Source organism: Eriocheir sinensis, chromosome 30 (genome assembly GCF_024679095.1).
Source record: "Eriocheir sinensis breed Jianghai 21 chromosome 30, ASM2467909v1, whole genome shotgun sequence".
NCBI classification, from domain to species: domain Eukaryota; kingdom Metazoa; phylum Arthropoda; class Malacostraca; order Decapoda; family Varunidae; genus Eriocheir; species Eriocheir sinensis.
Genome location: NC_066538.1, coordinates 16,390,878 through 16,418,046, shown reverse-complemented (window position 1 = coordinate 16,418,046; position 27,169 = coordinate 16,390,878). Strand labels below are relative to the sequence as shown.

Below are 27,169 nucleotides of genomic sequence, written 5' to 3'. Positions count from 1 at the left end.
CGATTGGCACGGATTTCGCCTTCACTTGTAGCCTGGAAACATATACTCCCAGGTCTTTCTCTGCCTCTGTGGTGGATAATGAAGTGTTTTCCAAGGTGCAGGACTTTACATTTTCCTTCACTGAATTGTAGCAGCCACTTTTTGCTCCATTCCTGTAGCTTGGTGATGTCTTCTTGTAGGAAATCCGCAGTCAAGGAGTTAATGCTGTAGTGACTCCCTTTCTTGGCGTAGTGAGTGGTTGGTGTTCTCAGTTCATACCCAGTTTATTTCTCTCAAGAGGGAAGCATCACGACACCTCTCCTGAAACTAACCCTCTCTTTGGATCACTCATTCTGTGTGGGTGTGTTCAGTTCATAGCTGGTACATATCGTTTGAGGGGAGCATCACAACACCTCTCCTGAAACTGACCCTCTCTTTGGATCACTCATTCTGTGTTGGTGTGTTCAGTTCATAGCTGGTACATATCGTTTGAGGGGAGCATCACAACACCTCTCCTGAAACTGACCCTCTCTTTGGATCACTCATTCTGCGTTGGTGTGTTCAGTTCATAGCTGGTACATATCATTTAAGGGGAGCATCACAACACCTCTCCTGAAACTGACCCTCTATTCCGGCCACTCATTCTGTGTGGGTGTGTTCAGTTCATAGCTGGTACATATCGTTTGAGGGGAGCATCACAACACCTCTCCTGAAACTGACCCTCTCTTCGGATCACTCATTCTGTGTGGGTGTGTTCAGTTCATAGCTGGTACATATCGTTTGAGGGGAGCATCACAACACCTCTCCTGAAACTGACCCTCTCTTCGGATCACTCATTCTGCGTTGGTGTGTTCAGTTCATAGCTGGTACATATCGTTTGAGGGGAGCATCACAACACCTCTCCTGAAACTGACCCTCTCTTTGGATCACTCATTCTGTGTTGGTGTGTTCAGTTCATAGCTGGTACATATCGTTTGAGGGGAGCATCACAACACCTCTCCTGAAACTGACCCTCTCTTTGGATCACTCATTCTGTGTTGGTGTGTTCAGTTCATAGCTGGTACATATCGTTTGAGGGGAGCATCACAACACCTCTCCTGAAACTAACCCTCTCTTTGGATCACTCATTCTGTGTGGGTACGTTCAGTTCATAGCTGGTACATATCATTTGAGGGGAGCATCACAACACATCTCCTGAAACTGACCCTCTCTTTGGATCACTCATTCTGCATTGGCGTGTTCAATTCTCATAGTCCTTTTAGGCAGTGCTCATCTTCTTCATCCTAATAATTACACCACCATCGCTTGAGATAAATATACAAACCTTTGAGAGGAACGCAGCACAACAAAAATATTTACAAAGAAGAACGAAATGTGAACAAGAAAAATGATATATAACTACAAAAAAAAGGTAAAAAGGTGAGGAAAGAAAAGGGAAATAAAGAGCAACGTACAGGATACTAAAACGACTTTATTATATATTTTTCACTTAACATACATTAAATACGTTATATATATTTGTATGTACAGATGTATACAGTGGCATTAAATACACAACAAACGTGGAATCTATGATAGTGTTTGGAAGCTTTAACGGATGATTTTGGTACACAGAAGTCTGTCAAAATTGGGTTGCGAGTCAGTCAGTTAAAATTGGGTTGTGAGTCAGTCAGTTAAAATTGGGTTGCGAGTCAGTCAAAATTGGTTGCGAGTCTGTCAGTCAAAATTGGGTTGCAAGTCAGTCAGTCAAAATTGGTTGCGAGTCAGTCAGTCAAAATTGGGTTGCGAGTCTGTCAAAATTGGGTTGCGAGTCTGTCAAAATTGGGTTGCGAGTCAGTCAAAATTGGTTGCGAGTCTGTCAGTCAAAATTGGGTTGCAAGTCAGTCAGTCAAAATTGGTTGCGAGTCAGTCAGTCAAAATTGGGTTGCAAGTCAGTCAGTCAAAATTGGTTGCGAGTCTGTCAGTCAAAATTGGTTGCGAGTCAGTCAGTCAAAATTGGGTTGCGAGTCTGTCAAAATTGGTTGCGAGTCTGTCAGTCAAAATTGGGTTGCAAGTCAGTCAGTCAAAATTGGGTTGTGAGTCAGTCAACCCTCGTCACATATATAGTCAGTCCGCCAGTCTATTTATGTGTTAACCAGTCAGTAAGTCAGTTTTAGTTTATATTAGGCAACCAGTTAGCCAGTCTAATATATTATCCAGTCAGTTAGTCTTTCCAGATGTTAGCCAGTCAGTCAGTCTACTCATATGTTTGCCAGTCAGTCAGTCAGTCCATCCATATATTACCCAGTTAGTCAGTCAGTTCACCCATTAAGTTAGCCTATTTACATGTTATTCAGTTAGTCTTTCCAAATGTTAGCCGCCCAGTCAGTCAGTCAGTCAGTCTACTCATGCATTTGCCAGTCAGTCAGTCCATCCATATATTACCCAGTTAGTCAGTCAGCTCACCCTTTATGTTAGCCAGTCAGTTAGCCTATTTACATGTTATCCAGTCAGTTAAGTCAGTCTACCCATATATCCGTTTACCTATATTAGTGGACCCAAATGTCAGCCAGTCAGTTAGCCAGTCGTTAAATATGTCACACCACCCACTTGTCAGTCTATATATTAGTTTATTCATATCTTAGCCTTTCAGTCAGCCAGCGAGTCAGTCAGTCAATAAGTCAGCAAGGAGGTTCCCCCATAGCAGTTAGAAGTCAGTGGATTCATCATCTTCATCGCTGTCATCCTCGCGTAAGTTGATGAATTGAGGGGCATTGATAGAGGACGGTGAGACTGGGGTGTACGTTGGGGTACTGGGAGAAGCAGGGGAGGAGGGCCGAGGTGAGGGGGAGGCAGGGGAGGATGCTCGGGGTGAAGGGGTGGCAGGGGAGGGATATTTTGGGGTCGTTGATGCTTCCTCTAGAGTTGGTGTACGAGTGCTGTTTTGGTTGGTTTGTGAGGTTGATTTTGCCTCCTCCGGGTTGGGTTGTGAGGTTGATGCCAGGTCCTCAAGGTTAGTTTCTGAGATTGATGCTTCCTCTGGCTCGGATGCTATGGACTCAGCCTCATCAATCTCTTGCAAAATGTCCGTCAACTCCTTCATACTGGACGTGGTGGTGACGTTTGAGTGTCTTGGTGAGGTCGGTGTTGGCACTTCCAGAACAGGTGACAGAGTGCCATTTGAGTTTCTGGGTGAGGGTGATGGTGATTCCTCCTTTATAATGGGCAATAGAGTCTCATTTGTGTTGCTTTGTGTTGGTATTATCTCCTTATTTTGTGTTTGATGGTCCACAGTGTCAGTGTTTGAGGGTGCTGCTGCCTCGTCAAGATCCGACAGGGGCTCAACAGGCAGGGGGGCAGGGTTGTTGACTTTGGCTCGGGGTAACGGGAAGGCAAACAGGGGTGAGGAAGGGGACTCTAAGGGCAGCTCACTGATCGCATCCGAGTCTTGCTGCGTCAGAGGTGTCTTCAGCGCAGCGTTGGTCTCGTATGGGCTGAGGTCTTGCAGGGAGGTGATCGTTTGCCGCTGGTTGACCCCAAACATCGAATCGCGTTCTGGTTTGGGTTGCGGCGCCGTCTTACCGAGCTCCCAGTTTGAGCCTCGGGGTGGAGTGGCGTTCGGGACCAAATCATGTTGCTCGTTAACCTTCCAGGATGACCCCAGCATATCCCTCACCCCTCCACGTGACGCCTCGTTCAACTCCTCCACCTGCTTAAGTAACTTCCTCGCCTCGTCGCTGTTCGCCGTCTCATCAAGCAGCGTCGCCATGTTCCGAGCGAGGAGTAGATACGTATAGGCCTGTGGGTACGATCGCTGTCGGTTCGAGGCCCGTGCCATGGCCAGGAAGTGTCGCCCGAAGAGCTTTAGCACTGGCCCGGCTCTGAGGTCCTTCACGCGCTTGATCTTGGTGTCGAGGCGTATGGTTGAGGGTCGCTGTGGCATGTCGTTGTTGTTGTTGTTGTTGTTTGTGGTGTTGATACCGCTCTTCTTGTTTGCCTCCGCTACTTTCCGCTTTCGCTCCAGACGCATCTGATGGAGCCGCCTCTGTTAGGGGTAAGAATGAGGGTGTCAGAAGGGTCGGAATCTCATGTTCTTAAAGCATTTCGGGACTCATGCACCCACATTTTTATTTTATTTATTTTATTTTTTTTACGGAAGAGGAAACTTAGGGTGTCAGAAGTGTCGTAATCTAATATTCTTAAAGCATTTCGGGACTCACCCACATTTTAATTTATTTATTTATTTTTTTTTTACGGAAGAGGAAACTTTGGGTGTCAGAAGTGTCGTAATCTCATATTCTTAAAGCATTTCGGGACTCAAACACCCACATTTTTATTTATTTTTTTTTTTTTTTTACGGAAGAGGAAACTTAGGGTGTCAGAAGTGTCGTAATCTCATATTCTTAAAGCGTTTCGGGACTCAAACACCCACATTTTTATTTATTTTTTTTTTTTTACAGAAGAGGAAACTTAGGGTGTCAGAAGTGTCGTAATCTCATATTCTTAAAGCATTTCGTGACTCAAACACCCACATTTTTATTTATTTATTTTTTTTTACGGAAGAGGAAACTTAGGGTGTCAGTGTAATCTCATATTCTTAAAGCATTTCGGGACTCAAACACCCACATTTTTATTTATTTATTTTTTTTTTTTACGGAAGAGGAAACTTAGGGTGTCAGAAGTGTCGTAATCTCATATTCTTAAAGCATTTCGGGACTCAAACACCCACATTTTTATTTATTTATTTTTTTTTTTTACGGAAGAGGAAACTTAGGGTGTCAGAAGTGTCGTAATCTCATATTCTTAAAGCGTTTCGGGACTCACCCACATTTTTATTTTATTTATTTATTTATTTTTTTTTTTTACAGAAGAGGAGACTTTGGGTGTCAGAAGTGTCGTAATCTCATATTCTTAAAGCATTTCGCGACTCACCCACATTTTTATTTTATTTTATTTTTTTTTTTTACAGAAGAGGAAACTTTGGGTGTCAGAAGTGTCGTAATCTCATGTTCTTAAAGCATTTCGGGACTCAAACACCCACATTTTTATTTATTTATTATTTATTTATTTTTTTTTTTACAGAAGAGGAAACTTTGGGTGTCAGAAGTGTCGTAATCTCATATTCTTAAAGCATTTCGTGACTCAAACACCCACATTTTTATTTTTATTTATTTATTTATTTTTTTAAGTAGAGGAAACAGCTCAAGGGCAAAATAAAAGGAAACAATAATGAAGAAAAAAAAAAATGCTACTCACTGCTCCTACAAAATTTGATAAGGCTTTGGTAGAGGTAGTGTTCCTATTTCCATGGGCATTTTTACAGAGGTGGGCAAGTGCGGTACTTAGTGCGGTAGTACCACATCACAAAAAAAAGGTACCGCAGAATTTCTAAAAATGCCACACTACCGTGGACTGTCGTAGTATAGTAGTAGTGGTAGTAATAGAAATAGTTGTAGTAGTAGAAGTGGTAGAAATAGTAGTAGTTGTAGTTGTAGTAGTAGTAGTAGTAATAGTAGTGATGCCTTGAAGTGGTCTGAGCTGCGTCCAGTGTTAACAGAGATTATCGTCCTCAGAACATTGCATTTATTAGTTACAGATCCAAAACTCTCGAACCAACACATAAAGCCATTCTATTAAAGTTTTCGTTGCAACCGTTGATCTTTCTTTCGCAATAGTTATGGGTCAGAACCAGGAATATACAGTGTGCCAAGTACGATTCGTGAAATAAATTAAGGTTCGTATAATAAGACATTTCGCTGCCCAAAAACGCATATTTGACGAGGCTTTCATAGGAGTTGTGGGCATTTCCAGTAGAAGTTTTATGACCCTGGTGGTAGTTTGAGCCTTCCTCTGTACCATGAACCTAAAGAAACACTCATTAGAACCCGACTGACCCACTATTTGACCTTTAGAAATAGCTGATGTGAGAAGCGAAAGTGTCTTATTATACCAGCCTAAGACACTCACTCACTCACTACGATGGTTGAGAATAAGTGCATCGAAGACTATTATTGAGGCTAACATTGTAATTGTTGACGGCCCTCGAGAGCGCTGCATCAGTGGCGGAGCAGGGCCTGAAACCTCATCAACGACAACGGTAAACGATAATCAGGTCACGCTGGTTACGTCTAATACACTCATGACTCACCTTCTCCTCCAGGTCGCCTTCCTCGTCCTCGGAGTCACTGCGGTAAAATGCGTCCTCGTCCTCACTTTGGTCCTGTGTGGGGGGGGGGGGGGGTTGGGGGGAAGGGTAGTGGGATTAGTGCATGAGGAGGCAGAAGTGTATTGATGTGTTTGCTAATAATGAGGTAAATATGATTGGGATTAGTGCATGAGGAGACAGAAGTGTATTGATGTGTTTGCTAATGATGAGATAAATATGATCCAGTTCTCACATCAACCACTTATCACTCATTCATCATCATCTTTCTTCATTTCATACACACTTCATTTTTTTTTCATTCCACAGTTTACTCATCCATGTTACTTACTCAACCCATAAACTCACACCAACCATGCACGTATCACTCGTCCACTCCCACACTCTCCCACCCATCCACCCACGCATCTGCACTCACCTCGCCACCGGTCAATGTTAGTAGCTGCGGGTTCAGCATCTCCACGCCGAAGCTCTCCATGGTGACCAGTTTGAAGAGCTTTTTCACGTTGAGGCGAGGGTAGAAGTCGGAGGCCAACCGCATCCTATTCATTGTGTGCATGACGTAGATGGGAAGATTCTCCTTGATCTTCTTGACTGTGGCCTGTGAGGGAGAAGGATGGATAGGAAGAGTTGAGGATTTACAGGGTTTTCTCATTATACCAGCATCTTAACTTTAAATTTTTTTGTCCGTCATAAGAACATAAGAACATAGGAGTCTGGAAGAGGCTGTGTGGGGCTGACCTAATTCTTGTCTGTCATAAGAACATAAGAACATAGGAGTCTGCAAGAGGCTGTGTGGGGCTGACCTAATTCTTGTCCGTCATAAGAACATAAGAACATAGGAGTCTGGAAGAGGCTGTGTGGGGCTGACCTAATTCTTGTCTGTCATAAGAACATAAGAACATAGGAGTCTGGAAGAGGCTGTGTGGGGCTGACCTAATTCTTGTCTGTCATAAGAACATAAGAACATAGGAGTCTGCAAGAGGCTGTGTGGGGCTGACCTAATTCTTGTCCGTCATAAGAACATAAGAACATAGGAGTCTGCAAGAGGCTGTGTGGGGCTGACCTAATTCTTGTCTGTCATAAGAACATAAGAACATGAGAACATAGGAGTCTGCAAGAGGCTGTGTGGGGCTGACCTAATTCTTGTCTGTCATAAGAACATAAGAACATAGGAGTCTGCAAGAGGCTGTGTGGGGCTGACCTAATTCTTGTCTGTCATAAGAACATAAGAACATAGGAGTCTGCAAAAGGCTGTGTGGAACTGACCTAACACAAGCATATCGTCACTTTAGTAAACAAACCGCGTAAGTCCTTATTTTCTACTTTACAGGAAATCAGAAAAGAGCTGTATTATCTCATTTAGTGTAAGGTTTAAGCAGAAATGAAAAGGTCAATTCTAGAACACTCAAACCCTGAATGATGAAGGCAACTATACAAAAATGGGCGTCACATGTTCGAAAATTGATGTAGTAGAAAAAAAAACTAACTCGCTGAAAAATGACTTAGACAATTATTTTATGAGGGTGACGAAATTCAAATCCACACCAAATCAAACACCTGCCCTTTGCACTCTCTCGTTACCACCCCGCCGCCCCTCACCTGCGTCTGTCTGATGTACTTCTCGGGAATGTTCTCCATCATATTACACGCCATGACGAAGTAGTGCGGCAGGGACTCCGAGGCGAGGCTGTTGTAGAGGGTCTTGAGGTAGGCCTTCAGCTTGATGCCCAGACGCGCCTCCTGCCAGTCCCGGAAGTTCTTCTCGCACATCCAGAAGAGTATGTAGCGCAGGTGTTGGTTCTTGATGCCGGGCAAGTCCCCCAGATGGTCCCACAGCAGGTACTCCATCCATAAGAGGAGCCGCATCTAGGAGAGGGTGGAAAGACTAATTTGTGTGTTTTGCTGTGTTAGTGTTTTTTTACTCCTCCTTCTCTTCCCTTTTGTACCCTCCATAAAAGTAGTCACATCCAGGAAAAGAAAGGATATAAAGATTAGTTCGTATGTATATTTGTATTTTTGTGCCAAGGAGTAGCTTAGGTTAGGGTCATTTTGGATAGGTTTGGTTGGGTTCGGTTGGGTTCTGTTCTGTTCAGGTAGGTTAGGTTTCCCCCCTCTCCCCCTTACCTGCGTGTGTCCAAGGCTGCGGAGGAGTATCTGCTCAGCCTTTGCGAACTGTATCTGCCACTCGATCTTCATGACCCGGTTTGGTTCCCTCGGGTTGTAGTGGCCCATGGGTACGATGTTGCACCCCGTCGCTGCTGCCTCCTGAATGTTGATATCCTTGGGCCACCTGAGGGAATAAGCGAGTCATATAGGTCTGTTGTTCAGGTAATTCTCTGCACTTGTCATGATGGGAGAGGCACATAGGTCTGTTGTTCAGGTAATTCTCTGCACTAGTAATGATGGGACAAACAAACACTGAATTAACTAAAGTCCGAGGGGCATCAAGGGACAAACTGCTGATATCACGGGATTAGTGTTGCCCAAGGTGCCTGTATCCCGAACTAACGTTACCCACAAGGTCCATATTCTTAACCCGGTAGCTGCAGGGATCATGTTTCTTAAAGGCTCCTCTAAGCGAGAACAATGAGGAAAAATCATCACTCACGCAAACCATTTCATAATATATATCAACGCATTTGTGATCAGTTTATGCATCATCTATTTTTGGGGGTTTATATCAGGGCAAAAATTTGGCCTGTTGCTGGTACACGGTAAAGCCACAAATTTGGACTGTTGCTGGTACATGGTAAAGCCACAAATTTGGTCTGTCGCTGGTACACAGTAAAGCCACAAATTTGGCCCATCGCTGGTACACAGTAAAGCCACAAATTTGGCCCATCGCTGGTACACGGTAAAGCCACAAATTTGGCCCATCGCTGGTACACGGCAAAGCCACAAATTTGGCTCGTCGCTGCTACCGGGTTAAACGTATCTGACTTCCATGATGACTATTTCTTATGCCAAAAACACTCACTTGTACATAATCTTGGAGACTGGGTCGAGTTTGCCTTTCCGCTCCCTCATCTTCCACTCAAAGGCGCAGTTCGGCCACTCCTTCAGCAGCAGAGTCGGAATGAACTCGACGTAGAACTTGGGACCAATCTGGGAACGCAAGGAAACATATAAGAGAAGCTGGCGAGGGGGGTGGCGATGGTGGGAATGTTACCAGATTGTCGTACTCAGCTGCTAATATTTCCCGACATCCTATTCCAAGCCGTCTTCTGGGCTCCAATAACGAAACTCATATAGGGCCGTATTGCTAAACATTTCATCGCCCAAGTTCACATATTTGACAAGGCATTCGTAGGAGTTTGGGACATTCCTAGGATTAGTTTTATGGCCCTGGTGGTAATTTGATTCTTCTTCTGTACCGTGAACCTAAAGAAACACTTATTAGAACCTGATTGACCCCCTCTTTGACCTTTAGAAATAGCTGATATGAAAAGCGAAAATGTCTTATAATGCCGACCATATAGTTATCGTTAAAAGAGTTAGATCCTGGTGTTTCTTGGCAATAGTTAGGCATCAGAAACCAGTAAATACTATGCTCTGAGTACGATAACCTGGCAATGGTAGGTGATGGTGGTGATTGTAGTATTAGTGGTAGTAGTTGTGGTAGTGGTAATAGCAGTAGTAGTAAATAGCTCATTCTCAATAGCTCCCACGTGAAGACTGACAGGGTAATCGTAACTCTGTATCCTGGTGTGCCCTTGTGTATAATATGACTGTTTAGTGTAGTGGTGTGTATGAATTAGTGAACAGACCAAGCCGGCTACCTTCTAGGCCCCTCAAGCAAGCCTACCGGTGCTATAGGCGAGGATGTAAAAAAAATAAATAAATAAATGTAGTATCGGTCAGTCAAGGATGCTGGGGTTAAGAAAGGAAACAGAGAGACAGGAGGGGTAGGGAAAGGGATTAGGGTTGTGTAGAAGGGGTTGAAGGAAGGGTAAAGAGTCGAGGGTGGATAGGAAGAGGGGTTTGGATAGCATAGAAGAGCAGGAGGGGAGTTAGTAAGTCGTTCCTTCCTTTCTTTCTTCTTCATTCATTTTACTGCATTCATTTTAGTCCTTCCTTCCTTCTCTTGTTGATCCACTTTTACTGTCTTCATCTTATTCATTCATTCATTCATTCATTTTGCTGCATTCATTTTGTCCTTCCTTCCTTTCTTCATTCATTTTACTGCATTCATTTTGTCCTTCCTTCCTTTCTTCATTCATTTTACTGCATTCATTTTGTCCTTCCTTCCTTTCTTCATTCATTTTACTGCATTCATTTTGTCCTTCCTTTCTTTATTCATTTTACTGCATTCATTTTGTCCTTCCTTCTCTCATTGATCCACTTTCACTGCCTTCATCTTATTCATTCATTCATTCACTTTACTGCATTCAATTTAGCCCTTCCTTCTCTCTTTGATCCACTTTTACTCCCCTCATCTTATTCATTCATTCATTCATTCATTCACTCATTCAATCACGTACCTCCTCAATCATTAGTTCGTTCGCAGTCACCACTTACTCATTCATCCATTCATTCATTCATTTCACTCATTCAATCACGTACCTCCTCAATCATCAGTTCGTTCGCAGTCACGGCCACCCCTTGCCGCTGAGAGGTATCCTGCAGGTGTTCCTTATTCAGCACCGTTACCAGGTCGTCAAACTCCTCCTCGAAGCACTCCATGTGGCGCTCGGATGAGAAATAGGTCCTGCGCTCCGTCTTGGTGGAAATCCCATAGGCGTCCTGCGCATCCTTGATCTTGATGTTGCGGTTGATGAAACATCCTTCGTTGAGCCGGGCATGGAGAATCACCGGTTGCTTCTTCTTCTCCTCTCCTCCGCTCACCTGCATCTCCTCCTCCTCCTCCTTCACCTCCTCTAAGGCCTCACCGGGATTCAAGCCAAATGGTCCGCTCGGGTTACTCTCCTCCTCCATATTCTCCTCCTCATCACTATCCTCCTCCTCGTCCTCCTCCCCCTCCTCCTCTACTAACGTGAGTCTCCGCGCCGCCATTGCCCTGGAGTCTGTCGCGTCAGCGTTCGACGAGGTTAGTCTGAGCCGCTTCATCTCTGGACCCACCCGGGGAAACAGTCCACTCGGTCGCCTTTCCGAGAGACTCCTCCGCCGTGGCCTCTCGCCCTCACCCACGTCCCCGTTAGGCAACTCATCCCCCCCTTCGTTGTCCTTCGCCAGCGCTCGCATGGCCGTGATGAGCTGCCCAAGTTGTCCGCCGTTAGGATACCCGTTCGGCAACAGCCCACTTGACCGGCGTTGTTTGAGGTTCGGAATTGCTCCATTTGCCATCCTTGGGCCATTTAGAGTTGGGGATCTCTTGCGTGCCTCCTCATCGTCACTCTCCTCAAAGTCGGAGTAGTGTGTCGGGTGTCCAAGGAGCGAGCCGTTGGTGAGGGAGGAGCGTCGTAGCGGCCTAGGGTCCACCATAGGGTCGAACTCAGACTCATCCAGTGGCCTGAGGAAGCCGTAGATGTCCTCGTATGTGTTGCTGCGTGTGACCCCCGGAATGATGTCCACGCACCGCAGACGCACATAACCTGTTGGAGAGGAGGATGTACACACACACACACACACCTATATGCTTTTATACACACACATATACATCTTGATACACCCACACACATACACACACACATGCACACACATCTAGGTCAAGCCAACTGGGTACGTAAGTTCTGACTCTCGAACAATTTGACTCACAACCCGCCTGTCAGAACCAAACTCCATCATATCTCAAGGACTGTCAGTATGTACTTGTCTGCACGCTGTACCTGGGTGTCTCTTGGAGTACTCGGAGCAGAACCTGTACCCCGGGCCGTCCAGATCTGCGTAGTGCCTCTTCTGCAGCTCCTCGTACTCAAACTCAGGGTAGAGATCCACATTGTCGTGCACGATGTAAAACTGAAACGGGGAGAAATTTTGCTCTTTTGGTTAAGTCGTTCCTTCCTTCCTTTCTTCATTGATTTTACTACATTCGTTTTAGTTCATTCATTCATTCATTTTACTATCTTCATCTTACTCATTCATTTTACTCATTGTTGTTCATTTATTCATTCATTTTACTTATTCATTTCTTCCCTAATTCCTTCCTTATTCTTTCCTTCATTCATTCAATTTTTTTTTTTTTTTTTTTTTTTTACACTAAGGGAGACAGCTCAAGGGCAATTACCACTAAACAAAAAAAAAGCAACAAAAAAACCCCGCTAGGCACTGCTCCAATAACTAAACTCATTCATTAACAAAACAAAAACAATTATCAGGCATACACACACACAAACAACACTACCCAATCATTTTCCCGCCTTCCTTAAAGACTCCGTAACACCAAGGTCCATATTTTTTTAATGTATCCAACTCCAATTACAACTATTTCTCAAGCCAAGTTCCTAGTGCAAGAGTTAACCAGTGTCTTCATGCTTTCATCTCACATTTTCTGGTACACTCTGGAACAGCTTTCATTCATCTGTATCTCAGTTTTTTTTTTCTAAGCCCCAGAGAAGACTAACTGTTTTCATGGGTGATTTTACAGGTCAGGGTGGAGAGGTCGGGTAAATCTGCCACTAGGATCACAAAACAGTCCGTGAAAAGCCCAGCAATTTCTACGAGAGGCTTTCCAAATGGACGAACTGAGGTGCCGATATGTTTAAAAATGCGTGCCCAAGTCGTACCTGCAGTGGGGTCGGCATCTCCATATACGGCTCCCCCCTAGGCTGGTAGAGGACGTGTGTGCCGGAGATCTCCTCGTGTCCCCCGTTGAATATCACCTTCCTCTTCGACTGCTCCAGCTTGCGGTCGAAGGCCAACTCTCGGTCACGGATGTATTTCCGTATCTCGATCTTTTCTCTGCGTAGTGGAGAGAGAAAATAGTGGTGTAGGAATTGGCTTATTGGTGGGGGATGCTTAGCTCAAGGGAAAGAGGATGACAGCTCGTAGGAAAGATAAATAAGTAAGATAATTATTAGTTTGCTGATGGAAGACGCTTAACCCAAGGGAGAGAAGAGAACAGTTTATGGGCCTTAGGAAGATAATAGGAATTTCATGGTGCAAGGAATGCTCTTGTGGAGTGAGTTTATCTTTTGAGTGTGTTGGGTTTCAGAGTCAACTATTAGAGATACAGAACAAGGGGAGGCGGTGGCTGAGGCTGAGGTCAGCATGCGGGTGCAGTGTTCTGAAGGGCATGGGGTCAAGTCCCATTCACCACTACAAACTGACAATTTTCAGTCATCGCCAAGTGGCCCAAGACTACCTACATGCTGTCCTGAAGACTGCCTGATAAAACTCTCTATAGAGGAGTAGGTGTACCTCCGGGGGGCAGCACGAGCCCAGCAAGATGGCACCATTATAAAACACTTGCCTGCGTCACTAATGGGCTGGGTGGGGGGGGACCATGAATCCACATTAAGGAAGCCTATCGGAGTTGTAGACCAAACGTAAAATGGGGGGAGACTAAACTAAATATTTAAATGCATCTTCAGTAGGACGTAAAATGGGGGGAGACTAAACTAAATATTTAAATGCATCTTCAGTAGGACGTAAAATGGGGGGAGACTAAACTAAATATTTAAATGCATCTTCAGTAGGACGTAAAATGGGGGGAGACTAAACTAAATATTTAAATGCATCTTCAGTAGGACGTAAAATGGGGGGAGACTAAACTAAATATTTAAATGCATCTTCAGTAGGACGTAAAATGGGGGGAGACTAAACTAAATATTTAAATGCATCTTCAGTAGGACGTAAAATGGGGGGAGACTAAACTAAATATTCAAATGCATCTTCAGTAGGACATAAAATGTTGGGAGACTAAACTAAATATTTAAATGCATCTTCAGTAGGACGTAAAATGAGGGGAGACTAAACTAAATATTTAAATGCATCTTCAGTAGGACGTAAAATGAGGGGAGACTAAACTAAATATTTAAATGCATCTTCAGTAGGACGTAAAATGAGGGGAGACTAAACTAAATATTCAAATGCATCTTCAGTAGGCCCCTCCTGAAATCATCACTATTCCACCACTTTCACTCACTTGTCATAATTGGCGTAGAACTGCACGGAGGCGACGAGGAGGTTGAGGATGAAGTTGTCAGGTCTGTGCGTGAACTCGTCCCGCATCTTCTCCATGACCTCCTCGTTGAGCTCCTGCTGCCGCTGCTCCCACCGGATGACGGGCGACACCTCCCCATCCCCCAGCGATTCCCCGTCCAGGGCAGATCTCTGGAGGGGAAACGGGAGGGAAGGGCGCTGATTAGTACTGCTTTAGTGTGCCGCAAGAAATGGGACGAAGGATGCTGATTAATTACTAGTGTTGCTTGCTGTGAAAAAAGGGAAGGGTGATTGATTACATAGAGACTCGGATATGTAAGAAAGACGGAGGGAGAGTGACGAAAACACACACACGCACACACACACCCAGTAGACTACAAATAGGTAAATACACACACACACACACACACAAAAAAAAACAAAAAAAACACGCACATCACGGTTCACAACTCACCGCTTTGAAGGTCGGTTCTGACACGGCCTCAAACTCCTTCGTCTTGACCTTCCCTCGGCAGGTGTTCCCCATGGCTGCCGCTGCCGCTGTGTCCTGGGGTGGGGGGCTCCCAGGACCTCACCTCAGGCTCCTCCTCCCCTCCCCTGGGGCACACGGTCTCCCCCTGGATGGCTCTCCCTCTGGTTTTCTTTTTCTCTCCTCCTTTCTTTTCTTTACTGGGAAATGGAGGGAGGGCAGAGGTGTTGGAAGGGATTTTTCTCCTCCTCTTCTTCCCCTTAATGCTCTCTGAAAAGGTTATGATTATTATTGTTACTTTTGTCATTATTTGTAGCTGTTGTAATTTTGATATCTTGCTAACTTTCCCTTTTTATTTTTCTAATTTATTTATTTATTTATTTATTTATTTATTTATTTATTTATTTATTTATTATTTTTTTTTTTTTGAGTCAGGAGGTAAAATGTGCTCGACCTCATGACAGTCGACACTGAACTTGGCCACACTCATAACCTCAGGAACGATATCTTGACACGGAACTTTGGACAAAAAATTTTATGCATAGTCCATTTTCGTACCCATAACACACACTCATGACCTCAGGCAGCGATATCTTGACACGGAACTATGGACAAAAAATCTTATAGAGCATTTTCCTACTCATAACACACACTCATAACCTCAGGAAGTGATATCTTGACACAGAACTATGGACAAAAAATCTTATAGTGCATTTTCCTACTCATAACACACACTCATAACCTCAGGAAGTGATATCTTGACACAGAACTACAGAGCAGACTCATCTAATTCATTTTCCTACTTTATAAAACCTAGAGAGCCCAGGTTTGATTCACGGGCGGAGTGGAAAAATTTGGGCAGCTTTTCCGATACCCCACGCCCCTGTCCACCCAGCAGTGAATGGGTACCAGGTATTAATTGGGGGTTGTGTTCTGTCTCCTAGGATTTGTTCCCTTCTCCTATATTCCTTCCCCTTCTGTCTCTCTCCGGCATATGACCACAGATGTTGCGCCGACTAAACAAAACTTTCCAACTTTCCTACTTTACAAACAATTAGCCACAGGTGATGGTTGTGGTAGACTGATAGAGTGCCATACTTATCTTGCTAAGTACCTCCAGATATGCTGTAATGGAAGTGCTTTAGAATACAAGGCTTTAGCAAACATTCTCTCTCTCTCTCTCTCTCTCTCTCTCTCTCTCTCTCTCTCTCTCTCTCTCTCTCATATATGCACTTATTAGTTACAAAATCCTCACTCCCTGCTTGCATAAACATCATATTTGTAAGTTCAATTACTCTTGAATAGAAGCTGATCAGATTAGTTACACAAGGCCGTCCTCCTCTGAATCTGAATTGGCCATTTGTTAATACACTGTTTTCTTCTAAATACTCCACCCATCTGTTTGTGTGTGTGCGTGCGGTACATTTGCTCTCGTCAAGGTCATCAGCACTCCATTTATTAAGCCCCTGATAAGGCTGGGCGGCAGGTGTTTCAGTGCCTCTTCACGCATTCAGATTTAGCTCCACTGCTCCACTTTCCACCCTCCTGCCCATCCTTAAATTTGGGCGGCTTTTCCAATATCCTACGCCCCTGTCCTCCCAACAGTGAATGGGTACCAGGTATTATTTGTTGGTTGTGTCCTGTCTCCTGGGATCTGTTACCTTCTCCTATAATTCCTTCCTCTTCTGTCTCTCTCCGGCATATGACCATAGATGTTGCGCCGACTAAACGAAACTTTCTAACTTTTTTTCCTGTCCATCCTTGACAACTAACACACACAACCCACTAGATCCAATTCCGCAGGGCATTTTGTTTTGTATTTGCAGGCTTATTTTTCATTATTATTTTCTTTATTTTTTGCCTTTGAGCTGTTTCCTTTACTGTGTTTCCTTCTGGACCTCCTTACGGGATTGGTTATGGCAGAAAAATATATCCAGTTCTTCTAATACATGCTCTTCCTCTCCACAATTTTCATGCACTCTCTTTCACTTCTTGTATTTCCGAGTCATATCAGTTCTGTGGCTCTGGTGTTGTTAAGTTCTGTACCTCATGTTAAGGGGTTGTTTGTGGCGGAAGACTATCCAGTTCTTCTTATACATTCTCTTCCATTCCACAACATTCATGCACCCTCTCGCGCCTCTCTTTGTATTTCCCAGCCCTATTAATTCTGTAGTTCTGGTGGTGTTAAGTTCTGTACCTCATTTTAAGGGATTGGTTGTGTTAGGATTTTAGTTCACTGCGGGACAAAAACTTTTCATGTTCAGCACTTTAATCTGTCGGATGTTAGTGTACTTCATCCTCGTCTGGCGTGTGCTCTCTTAATTTAATGTCATCAACTCATTCTATATTAACCCTGATCACTACAATTACTAGGGTGGCACTCTTCATCATTAATTCTCCAAAGTAACTGCGGCAAGCAGGATTGTATAAGTCAGAGCAGACAGAGACCCAGATGGAGAGATGAACTTAAAGGATTTTCTGGAACAGGATAGAGAACTCCAGTGCCAGATAGACTCGGCTCAAAAACTGTGAAAGGCTTTTATGCAATGAACTATTTTTAATGACAGCTGGGGATGATAGGCAGATGGAGAAATGAACTTGGAGGGTTTGCTGGAGCAGGATAGAGGACACCAATGCCAGACAGACTCACCTCAACAACTGTGAAAGGCTTTTATGCAGTGAACTAGTGATAGCTGGGGATGATAGGCAGACAGAGAGATCAACTTGGAGCATATACCGGAGCAGGATAGAGAACTCCAGCACCAGACAGACTCAGGTGGAAAACTGTTGGAGACTTGTGCAGTGAACTAGTGATAGGTGTTGATGATAAGTCAGTTTTAGTTGCATAAGAGACTGTAGTTGCAAATGACTGGTGTTTTATCAGTGTCCCAGGTTATGTAATTGGTTATCCATAGTCACTGTCCCTTCTCTTTTCCCTTTGTGGCTTTGCAATCAAAACTTTAACTTGGTGGCTATGCTCCTCCCTCTTCATATCTTCCCAGCCTATTAAAGCTTCTTCAGTCTCCTTCTGGGGTTGTTTGTCACCCTTAATGTCTGTTATTTTTGTATCCTTAGCCACTGTCATGTCTTTTCTTTCCCCTTGTGATGAAAACTTAACTCTGGCAATGTTCCTCGCTCTTCATATCTTCCCAGCTCATAAATGCTTCTTCAGTCTCTTCCTGGGCTTGGTTTGTCACCCTCCATGTCTGTCATTTCTATATCCTTAACCACTGTCATGTCTTTTCTTTCCCCTCGTAATGAAAACTTAACTCTGGCAATGTTCCTCTCTCCTCATATCTTCCCAGCTCATAAATGCTTCTTCAGTCTCTTCCTGGCCTTGGTTGTCACCCTTCATGTCTGTCATTTCTGTATCCTTAGCCACTGTCTCTTCTTTTCTTTCCTCTTTCTTTCTTAGTATCCTCCATCGTGATGAAAACTTAACTCTGGCAATGTTCCTCTCTCTTCATATCTTCCCAGCTCATAAATGCTTCTTCAGTCTCTTCCTGGGCTTGGTTTGTCGCCCTTCATGTCTGTCATTTCTATATCCTTAGCCACTGTCACGTCTTTTCCTTTCCCTTTCATTAATAGTATCATCCATCGTGACTTGCGATGAAAACTTAACTAGGCAATGTTCCTCACTTTCCTAATCATCTTCAGTCCCATGGTTGTCACCCTCCATGTCTGTCATTTCTGTATCCTTAGTCACTGTCATTTTTTTACCCTTTCATTCTTATCGGCACAGTTTTTTCTCTGAGTCCGGCACTTATCACGCACTTCACTTTGTCAGCCGCATCTCTGACCTGGGACTCTTAACTTTTATGTACTTCACCTACTTGTTTCTTTGTCTTTTTCTGGCTTGGCTTTCTCTGCTGTTCTGGTATCTCCTCTGACATTTTTCTTTTCTTTTTTGTGTGTATTTTTTTCTGACCTGTGTGATGTTCTTGTTCTTCATGTTCTTGTATTCTTCTCTGACCAGCGACTTGAAGCTACCTCAGCCTGTTCCATTGATCGAGGCGTCTGTCCGAAAAGTTAAATTTCTCGATATTTGTTAAACATCTCGTCTTCAGGTTCTTTATATGTCTAAGTTGCTTCCCTTTCCCATAAAAATATCAGATTATCTCGTATCATCCGTCAATTTCCTTTATTCCCTTGAGCACGGTAATTATGTCTCCCCTCTCTCCTTTCTTTTGAGGATTGCAGCCACAACCTCTCCAATCATTCCTGCTACATTAACCCAGTAGCTGCGGGGATCATGTTTCTTAAAGGCCCCTCTAAGTGAGAAAAATGAGAAAAAAATCATCACTCACGCAAACCATTTCATAAGATATATCAACGCATTTGTGATCAGTTTATGCATATCTATCCTGGGGGGTTTATATCATGGCAAAAATTTATCACATCGCTGATACACGGTAAAGCCACAAATTTGGCCCATCACTGGTATACGGTAAAGCCACAAATTTGGCCCATCGCTGGTACACGGTAAAGCCACAAATTTGTCCCGTCACTGGTACACGGTAAAGCCACAAATTTGTCCCGTCACTGGTACACGGTAAAGCCACAAATTTGTCCTGTCACTGGTACACGGTAAAGCCACAAATTTGTACGGTCACTGGTACACGGTAAAGCCACAAATTTGGCCCGTCACTGGTACACGGTAAAGCCACAAATTTGTCCTGTCACTGGTACACGGTGAAGCCACAAATTTGGTCCGTCGCTGGTACACGGTAAAGCCACAAATTTGGTCCGTCGCTGCTACCAGGTTAAGTCTGTCAAGCTAAGAATCAACTACTTTTCTGCACTTCATATTCTTTAGATCTTTTTTATGTTTCTCATGTAGGGATCAAACTACTGCCACACATATTCAGACCTAGGATGGATCAGAGACAGTATCAATTTTTTCATCATTCCTTCCTCCGTTGTGAAATGCAACTGATATGTGACTCAACAGCATTAAATTTTTCCAACAGTCTTTCTCGTGCGTTTTATGGGCGTCAAGTCATCCTGAACCCACACATCCAGGTCCTTCCCCTTACATTTTTTATCTACTTCTTTACCAGTGAGTATAAGGGCCACATTTTTCAACATTTCAGCGCCCAAGCTCACATATTTGACAAGGCTTTCGTAGGATTTCTGAACATTTCCATGGGTACTTTTATGGCCCTGGTGGTAGTGTGACAAAGCTTCTATATCATGACCATACAAAACTACTCTTTAGAACCCAATTATACTTTATTTCTCAGCCTTTGAAAATACTTGATATGAAAGTCGGAAGCATTTTGGCGCCCAAGCTCACAATATTTGACAAGGCTTTCATAGGATTTCTGAACATTTCCACGGGTACTTTTATGGCCCTGGTGGTAGTGTGATAAAGCTTCTATATCATGACCATACAAAACTACTCTCTAGAACCCAATTACATTATTTCTTAGCCTTTGAAAATATTGATATGAAAGTCAGAAGCATTTTGGTGCCCAAGCTCACATATTTGACAAGGCTTTCGAAGGATTTCTGAACATTTCCACGGGTACTTTTATGGCCCTGGTGGTAGTGTGATAAAGCTTCTATATCATGACCATACAAAACTACTCTCTAGAACTCAATTACTTTATTTCTCAGCCTTTGTAAATTCTTGATATGAAAGTTGGAAGCATCTAACAGTACCGACGTAAGTGTGTGGGTGTGAGTGTGGGTGTGCAAGTGTGTGTGTGTGCGTGTGTACCGTTACGTGAATGCCCTAATAAAACAAGCCCTTTCGCAGTGGATTACATTTTTAATACATTTTTTTCCCTATGAGTGTGTGTGTGTGTGGTTGTGTAAGTGTGTGTGTGGTTGTGTAAGTGTGTGTGTGTGTGTGTGTGTGCATGCCGTTACGTAAATGCAATAATAAAACAAGCCCTTTCGCAGTGGACTACATTTTCTATACATTTTTTTCCCTATGAGTGTGTGTGTGTGGGGGATTGTGTAAGTGCGTGTGTTTGTGTGTGTGTGCATGGCGTCACGTGTGTGGACCTTGCTAAAACAAGCCGTGTCATTAGCCGTGGATTAGCTGGCCCTCTTATCTGCTATCACCACATTGCTCTTTACTCCCTCCAAGGCCATTCGTCCCCTCAATATATTTGGATCTGGAGGATTTTCAACGTATCCGAAGTGTATTTGGTATTCACTTTTTTTTTTTATTTATTTGCTGTTAGATATACGTGGCTTTGCTGTTGTAATGTTTTGTTGTTCTTAATCCATGTGATAATGCAATTGTGAAAGAGTTATCAGTGAGTGTGTGTGTGTGTGTGTGTGTGTGTGTGTGTGTGTGTGTTTATATTCCATCATTTTCGTAATTGTTGGGCAAAAGAATTGAGCAATCGTCTATTATGTTTTAATATCTCTGTTTCTTGTATTACGTGGTCGTTTTTATGCAGAGTGGTGTGTGTGTGTGTGTGTGTGTGTGTGTGTGTGTGTGTGTGTGTATAGTGTTGATTCTGACGACATGGGGGCAGTGTTTAGCAGGGTTTTTTTCCTCATTATTATTTATTTTCGCCCTTGAGCTGCTTCATTTGCCGTAAAAAATAATAATAGTGATGTATTTACCTAGTTGCACCTATCCAACCATGATACACAGGAAATGAACTACGCTATCGTCTGACACAGATATGGTCAGCTTGGGAAGGGCCGGAACTTCTTCACAGCGCTGTCACATCACCCCTCAACACATCTCTCCCTCCCTCATATGTCATCTGCGTACTATTTGAAATTTTCTATCACCCAAACTGGCTTCATTAAGAACAACAAAACATTAAAACAGCAAAGCCACGTATATATATCTTGCAACAAATAAATATACGTACAACAAGTGAATGCCAAATACACTTTGAATATGTTGAAAATCCTCCAGATCCAGATACATTAAGGGGACGAATGGCCTCGGAGGGAATAAAGAAACTGACTTCGTTTCTGAGTCGGACTATAGCGGGGTCCCATCTCTGTGACCCAATTGGTTGAACTTCTCTTTAGACTCATTAACATTTAGATCAGACAAACTCTTTCTTGAGGCTGTTCCATTTCAATCTTTGCATCTTTTGGAAATACTGTATTTTTTTTTTATCTTTCAAACATCTCATCCATGATTTTACAGCCCAACCATTCATTTAACCAGCAGCAGCAATGGACCAAATTTGTGGCATTACCGTGAACCAGCGACGGGCCAGTTTTGCCATGATATAAACCCCCAAAATAGATGATGCATAAACTGATCACAAATGCGTTGATATATATTATGAAATGGTTCGCGTGAGTGATGATTTTTTTTTATTTTTCTCACGTAGAGGGACCTTTAAGAAACATGACCCCTGCAGCTACTGGGTTAAATCTTCGCATCTATTGGGAAAACTGTATTTTTTCTTTTAATATCTCAGACATATCTTATCCATGATTTTACAGCCCAATCAATCAGTCAGTCAAACAAATATCTTATCTATTTCAATTTAATCTCATGTCCTCTTGTTGCTCTCCATTCCATACAGACTGATCCTCACTATAAATTACCTGCCCCCGTCATAACCCTGAACACTGCTATCGCGTTACCTCTCTTTCCTTTTTTTTTTTTTTTTATATAAGGATGACAGCCCAAATTTTTCCATCTTCATTTTTTCTTTCTATGTCTGTGTGTGTTTGTGTGTGTATTTACATATTTGTAGTCTACAGGGCCCAAGCTAAGCTCTAATAGTCCCGTCTCCATATCTATATTCATCCAGCCTTTTCTTCATTTGGTGGACACTGCTCGCCTCCACCCCTTCTTCCCGCAAGCTGTTCCATGAGTTAACACTTCTATGTGAAAAACTAAACTTTTTCAAGTCACTCAAACAGGTTCCTTTATTAAGTTTCTTTCCATGTCCTCTCAGCCCCCGCATTCTCGCAGTAGAGAAGAGATCATCTCTATCCACCTCATCAAACTTATTTACCAACTTATATGGTGTGATCAGATCTCCTCTCTCCCTTCTTTGTTCCAGTGTCGTCAAGTCCATCTCCTTCAGTCATACGTCATATTAGTGTGTGTGTGTGTGTGTGTGTGTGTGTGTGTGTGTGTGTGTTAAGCGCATTTCCCTCGTGGTCCCGATGATCTCAATGGGGTCACTTTGAGATAAGATGCGCACCTGTTATCAGAGGTGAAGTTTTGTTTGAGCGAGCCGAAAATATTGCTCCACCACTACCACTACCACTACTACTACTACTACTACTACTACTATCCTTATCACCACCATCATCACCATTACCACCACCAACACTACCACTACTACTACTACTACTACTACTACTACTACTACCCTTATCACCACCATCATCACCATTACCACCACCAACACTACCACTACTACTACTACTACTACTACTACTACTACTACTACTACTACTACTACTACTACTATCCTTATCACCACCATCATCACCACTACCACCACCAACACTACCACTAAAACCACCACCATCACCACTATTACTACCTCCACCACCACCACCACTATCACCACTCCACCCCCATCACATCTATCATCACCCCGCCACTATTAAAACCACTACTACCACCACCACCACCACCATCATTATTTATACAGATAGTAATTGTGAAATCTGCCGTTCCGAGAAGTGATTTCGGAAGTGCCGATCTCTGACCACCATCACCACCATTCCCCCGCTTCTATCACCATCCCGTTATCCCCATCACTATTTCTATCACTATTTTTTTCCTGGCAAATGAAGCAGCTCAAGGCAAAAAAAGAAAAAAATAATAATGAGAAAAAACCCCCCGCTAAACACTGCCCCCATGTCGTCAAAATCAACAATACATATACAACATTAACATCATCAGAACTCCAACGTCATTCTAACCTCATTACCATCAGCGTCACCACCGCCATCACTGCGACAGTCACCACTATATATATGTCACCACAGTCGTCATCACCATAGCCACCCTCTACACGCTCACTTTGTTGGTGGTAGCGAGTGTTCTTAGTGCTAATAGGTTCCCGGATAGAGAAACTCAATATCCATCAGGGTTGTGTACAGCTGCAGTGAGTCAAGCTGAAGTGAGTAGCGCATAGGGGTGGGGGGTGGGGGGGGGAGCTTACAGCGCTACATGTTCTTTGTCACTGAGGAGGAGAAGCACGCAATTTGAGCGGTGACTGCTACAACTTAACCTAATCATCAAGGAAAGCTCTGCATATGAATTGTCACGGTGATATTTTTATTTTTTTAATTTTTTTCTTTTATTTATTTATTTATTTTATTTATTTTTTTTTTTTACAGTACAGGAGGCCATTCAAGGTCAACAAAAAGAAACTGTAGGAAAAAAACGCCTGCTAGAAAAAAACCCGCTACTTCTGTGCACTAGCCACTAAAAATTACTATACGATCCACTAAAAATTACTATATGATCCACTAAAAATTACTATACAATCCACTAAAAACTACTATACGATCCACTAAAAATTACTATACAATCCACTAAAAATTACTATACAATCCACTAAAAATTACTATACGATCCACTAAAAATTACTATACAATCCACTAAAAATTACTATACGATCCACTAAAAATTACTATACGATCCACTAAAAATTACTATACGATCCACTAAAAATTACTATACAATCCACTAAAAATTACTATACAATCCACTAAAAATTACTATACAATCCACTAAAAATTACTATACGATCCACTAAAAATTACTATACAATCCACTAAAAATTACTATACAATCCACTAAAAATTACTATATGATCCACTAAAAATTACTGTACAATCCACTAAAAATTACTATACAATCCACTAAAAATTACTATACGATTCACTAAAAATTACTATACAATCCACTAAAAACTACTATACGATCCACTAAAAATTACTATACGATCCACTAAAAATTACTATACAATCCACTAAAAATTACTATACAATCCACTAAAAATTACTATACAATCCACTAAAAATTACTATACGATCCACTAAAAATTACTATACAATCCACTAAAAATTACTATACAATCCACTAAAAATTACTATACAATCCACTAAAAATTACTATACGATCCACTAAAAATTACTATACAATCCACTAAAAATTACTATACAATCCACTAAAAATTACTATACAATCCACTAAAAATTACTATACAATCCACTAAATTACTATACAATCCACTAAAAATTACTATACGATCCACTAAAAATTACTATACAATCCACTAAAAATTACTATACAATCCACTAAAAATTACTATACAATCCACTAAAAATTACTATACAATCCACTAAAAATTACTATACAATCCACTAAAAATTACTATACGATCCACTAAAAATTACTATACGATCCACTAAAAATTACTATAATGATCCAAAATTACTATAGATCCACTAAAATTACTGTACAAGCCACTAAAATTACTATACAATCCACTAAAAACTACTATACGATCCACTAAAAATTACTATACAATCCACTAAAAATTACTATACGATCCACTAAAAATTACTATACGATCCACTAAAAATTACTATACGATCCACTAAAAATTACTGTACAAGCCACTAAAAATTACTATACGATCCACTAAAAACTACTATACGATCCACTAAAAATTACTATACAATCCACTAAAAATTACTATACGATCCACTAAAAATTACTATACAATCCACTAAAAACTACTATACGATCCTCATATCATCATCCTCATATTAAAAAGAAAAGCTTATAACATTTTAGCTTTTAACTTTGGATCATGGTACAGGCACGTCTCATTATACACAAGGACTATGCGTTTCAAGAGGCCACACATTGCCCATTTCACATATAGTTTCAACGTTATTTTATTTCCATAAGAGCACGTGACGTCAGGGAGGTTAGTTCAAATGTACTGTGTGCAAAACTTGTGATGTAAAAACGTAATTGGATTTTTCACATCAGTTTCAGAAATACGTAACACAGACTAGCATGATGAGAGGTGCCCGCAGCTGCTTAACCCTTAGACGGCGGTGAAACTATATATAGACGGTCCACAATTCAGTTTATTTTTATTTTATTTTATTTTTTTTTTTCAGCTAAAGAAATGACTCAAGGGCAACAAAAGAAGGTGTAAAAAAAAAAAAAGCCCGCTATCGCTGCTCCCACAACCATGGCAGAAATATAACAACACTTCCAGATTGCGGTAGAATCCATATATTGACGACAGTTAAAACAAAAAAAAAGGTGTAAAATAAAAACCGCTTTCACTGTTCCCACAACCACAACCATGGCAGAAATATAACAACACTTCCAGATTGCGGTAGAATCCATATATAGACGATAGCTACAACATCTCTTATGCGGTGTAACTATATTTATGCTACGGTCCTAGGGTCGGCAGTAACTGTATATAGACCATTCATTTTGGGGGAACTACGCTTCAAACACTGCCGTCGTCTAAGGGTTAAAGGCCCGTGAAGTCATTACCAAAAAGCTTATCTTGTATTTACCTTTAGCGAGGGTCAGGATACTGAAAAATAACACTGCAGATCACATTGCAAGGCCGTCATAGTTCTTCACTCGTTACATACTAATAAATAAAAATGTGTAAATAAATATAACACTGAGTCGCTCACAGTCAAGTAAGATCTAGGTCGCTTCACCACACCACCGTATTGGTCAACACACCGCCACCACCACTAACACTGCCGCCGCCGCACACAGCTCTTGCCACACTGAGTTAGGAGTCACACGAGCCGCCCCGTGTGTGTGTGCGCGTGTGTGGTCGTAGTGAGCATTAGCCAGGCACTGCCGCCGCGGCCCCTCCATTCCCAGCACAGCTCAGTTCCTGTTCTTATCTCGCTGCCGTATCTCACTGAGCCTTATCTGTGTCGGGTCTTATCATTCCTTGTCTGGCTGTGGACAGTTAATTGATTAACACGCCGGTGATTATGGTGATTAGACTGTGCCAACACCCTTATTGGATGACCGGGTGGAGGGCTGCACACCTGGCTGTCTGGCTGGTGGCTGTAACTGGCAGACAGATGGACTGTGTGGGTTACTGACTGGTTGACTGAATGACTAGCTGGATGGCTGGCTATAACTGGCAGCCAAACAGACTGAGTGGCTTACTGAGTGACACTGGAAGAAAACAGACTAATTGGCTTGATAACTGTCTGCCTGAATGGCTAACAGGCTGTCTTATTGGAAGGCAGACAGACTAAGGGACTTGCTGACTGGCTGACTGAATGGCTAGTAACCGGTTGGCTGGCTGCCTAACTGTCTGGAAGGCAGAACAGCTAATGGGCAGGCAGGCAGACTGAGTGGCTTGCTGGCTGGCTGGCTCCAGGCTGACAAATTAGTTGGTTGCTCCTTTTGGTATTTTGCACACACACACACACACACACACACACACACACACACACACACACACACACACACACACAACTACAACTACAACTAGGTAAATACACACACACACACACACACACACACACAGGAAGGGAAG

General features: G+C 42.5%; 2 protein-coding genes across 8 annotated transcripts in view; one reads left to right on the top strand and one right to left on the bottom strand.

Annotated features, from left to right (window-relative positions):
• Positions 1-27,169, top strand: part of LOC127005653 (CAD protein-like) — a 167,150-nt gene that overhangs the window by 76,847 nt on the left and 63,134 nt on the right. The gene's annotated exons all lie outside the window — the stretch shown is intronic.
• On the bottom strand, positions 1,431-26,488 carry LOC127005656 (uncharacterized). The gene is made up of 12 exons (XM_050874741.1): positions 26,172-26,488; positions 14,640-14,924; positions 14,169-14,356; positions 12,808-12,982; positions 11,911-12,040; positions 10,688-11,676; positions 9,102-9,229; positions 8,249-8,414; positions 7,724-7,990; positions 6,540-6,722; positions 6,107-6,178; positions 1,431-4,003 (listed from the first exon to the last, which is right to left on the bottom strand). Exons 2-12 carry the CDS (start codon positions 14,709-14,711, stop codon positions 2,666-2,668), a joined length of 3,708 nt encoding a protein of 1,235 aa, XP_050730698.1. The 5' UTR covers positions 14,712-14,924; positions 26,172-26,488; the 3' UTR covers positions 1,431-2,665.

Excerpts from the sequence above, each read along its gene's own strand:
- LOC127005656 (XM_050874741.1), bottom strand. The coding sequence starts at position 14,711 with ATGGGGAACACCTGCCGAGGGAAGGTCAAGACGAAGGAGTTTGAGGCC. Across the intron at positions 11,677-11,910 it reads GTACTCCAAGAGACACCCAG|GTTATGTGCGTCTGCGGTGC; the intron begins GTACAGCGTGCA and ends CCTCTCCAACAG. Across the intron at positions 6,723-7,723 it reads AGTACATCAGACAGACGCAG|GCCACAGTCAAGAAGATCAA; the intron begins GTGAGGGGCGGC and ends TCTCCCTCACAG.